The sequence below is a fragment of the Propithecus coquereli genome, unplaced genomic scaffold (assembly GCF_000956105.1).
Source record: "Propithecus coquereli isolate 6110/MARCELLA unplaced genomic scaffold, Pcoq_1.0 Scaffold59, whole genome shotgun sequence".
Lineage (NCBI taxonomy): Eukaryota > Metazoa > Chordata > Mammalia > Primates > Indriidae > Propithecus > Propithecus coquereli.
Genome location: NW_012151840.1, coordinates 7335246 through 7337412, shown reverse-complemented (window position 1 = coordinate 7337412; position 2167 = coordinate 7335246). Strand labels below are relative to the sequence as shown.

General features: G+C 33.8%; 1 protein-coding gene across 1 annotated transcript in view; it reads left to right on the top strand.

The window, feature by feature from the left end:
• Positions 1-1610, top strand: part of VPS45 (vacuolar protein sorting 45 homolog (S. cerevisiae)) — a 22305-nt gene extending 20695 nt beyond the window's left edge. Inside the window, exons 8-9 of the mRNA XM_012658885.1 lie at positions 1099-1257; positions 1475-1610. Of these exons, the coding sequence (XP_012514339.1) occupies positions 1099-1257; positions 1475-1588 (273 nt within the window). The 3' untranslated portion in view covers positions 1589-1610. The remainder of the gene's footprint in view (positions 1-1098; positions 1258-1474) is intronic.
• The last annotated feature ends 557 nt before the right edge of the window (positions 1611-2167 follow it).

The window sequence follows — 2167 nt, the reverse complement described above, 5'->3', positions numbered from 1 at the left end:
TTTTTTTTTTTTTCTTTTTTTATTGTATTTTATTTTTTAGCTTCCTCAGTGGTAGAAAAGCTTCCTCTTTAATCATAAGGAAGCCTGTCCATGCTATAAAAATTACATAGGAACCAATATGCCTTCTGTGTTAAACTGACACTATTTCCATATTTATCAATCTCATGGAGCTAAAGTACATTAAAGGAACATTCTTTAGAGCAGAATAGATTATATTACTTTCATCACATTTCACCCCATTGTCAATGAACTCACTGAAGACAGGAATTGTCTCTAATTCATCTGTGTGCCCCCAACCGTGCCTGGCATAGTACCAAATGGGGGCTCAAAAAGTATTTGTTGACTTGAATTAAATTATGTATTCTGCTGCATAATAAATACAAATCTGTACTACATCGAAGGTTCATAATGTGAGGATTGGCAAAACCTGAACATGATTTCTCCTGGCTCCCTTTCCTGTCAGTACCTGCCTCTTAAAATTATAAGTATTCAATATAGAGATTACATACTATTATATACTCATATCTTGGTCAACCATTTTGAAACACATTGTTGCTTCTGATGCTTCTTGAAGATTAACCCTAGTCCTATGTAAAATTCTACCAACTTGTCTCTATTTCACTGATCAATCACTAACAGTAAGAGAAAGCAGTAGCTGGGAATCCAGATCTAAGGAAAGAAGAAAAAAAAAGAAAAGAAAAAAAAAAAGAAATCAGTAGGATTTTACAGTTTAACTGGTCAGTTCTGTTATGTGTTCTATTGATTGAAGTGGTAGAAATAGTATATGTTCCTTCTTTCAGCAAGGAAATTACAACTCAGGCTATTGGAAAAGAACTATTCATTATTAAATTCATTCTTGTCCTAAAGCAGTTACAATGGGAATATATTTCCTTATTTAATTCTTATCTTGGACAAAAGACATATAATTTTCTATAGTTGAGACAGTTGCTAAATGTGTGACCTGTACATTGTCGTAGTAGTAATCTCAGCCATGAACTCAGATTTGTCACTACTATTCAATAATGATTAGAGCTAAGGCATTATACAACAGATCACTCAAGTGAAAGGGGGATAAATGCCAGCTCTGTCTTCCTTCAGAATGTAAAAAGGCTCCTGCAGAACCCCAAAGTGACAGAGTTTGATGCTGCCCGCCTGGTGATGCTTTATGCTTTACATTATGAGCGACACAGCAGCAATAGCCTGCCAGGACTAATGATGGACCTCAGGAATAAAGGTGTTTCTGAGAAGTATCGAAAGGTAACTGAATTTACATATTAAACCCACCAAATGGGAACCAACTCTATTATTATAGTCTTAGCTCTAACAAATGTTAAATTATACTCCTTTTATTTACAGAAATATGTAATTCTTAATTCTTTCTTCTTATGTCTTCATTTCCTTAATAAAGCTATTTTCTTATGAAATGAACTTCCTGATCCCTAAGCAATAAAAGTTGCTTTTCTTTTTTTTATAGCTCGTGTCTGCAGTTGTTGAATATGGTGGTAAACGAGTCAGAGGAAGTGACCTCTTCAGCCCCAAAGATGCTGTGGCTATCACTAAACAGTTCCTCAAAGGATTGAAGGTATAGACATCTCTCCTATACTTTCCTAAGTGAGAAACAGTTGAAACCCCTGAGAGTGAATGAATATGATCTTCAAAGTATCTTCAAGATTGCTACTGATTTAGTACTATGTCAATTAAATGAAATTAAAGCAGACATCCTCTTGAAAGCTGTTTCTTTTAGTGCTTTCTATATTGGAGCGGTATCAGCATTGGACCAAATAGCTGAGCAGAAAATAACTGGAGATATTTCTAGGAAATACTCAAGAGTAAAAAGACAAACAATTCTTTTAGTCACAGCTATTTTACTCCATTTGTTTATAATTTAAAATTTGGTAGGCAGTTTCTCTTTGAAGGAAATTGAAGATGAAGCAAACATTTGTTGATCTTTTAAAAATACTAACCTGTTTTCTTGAAATGGTCAAAAATTAATTTTAATATGATACCCTTTCTTATGTTTCCTGAAGTTTTTCTGTTTTCCTGGGTGTTTCCAATCTCCTTTTATATGTGATCTTTTCCTTTTATTTGATCTATCTATCACTTAACATTTCCACAAAAGAATGAGAATCGGTGAAGACAATGATTCCTTCAGTGAAGACAAAGGATT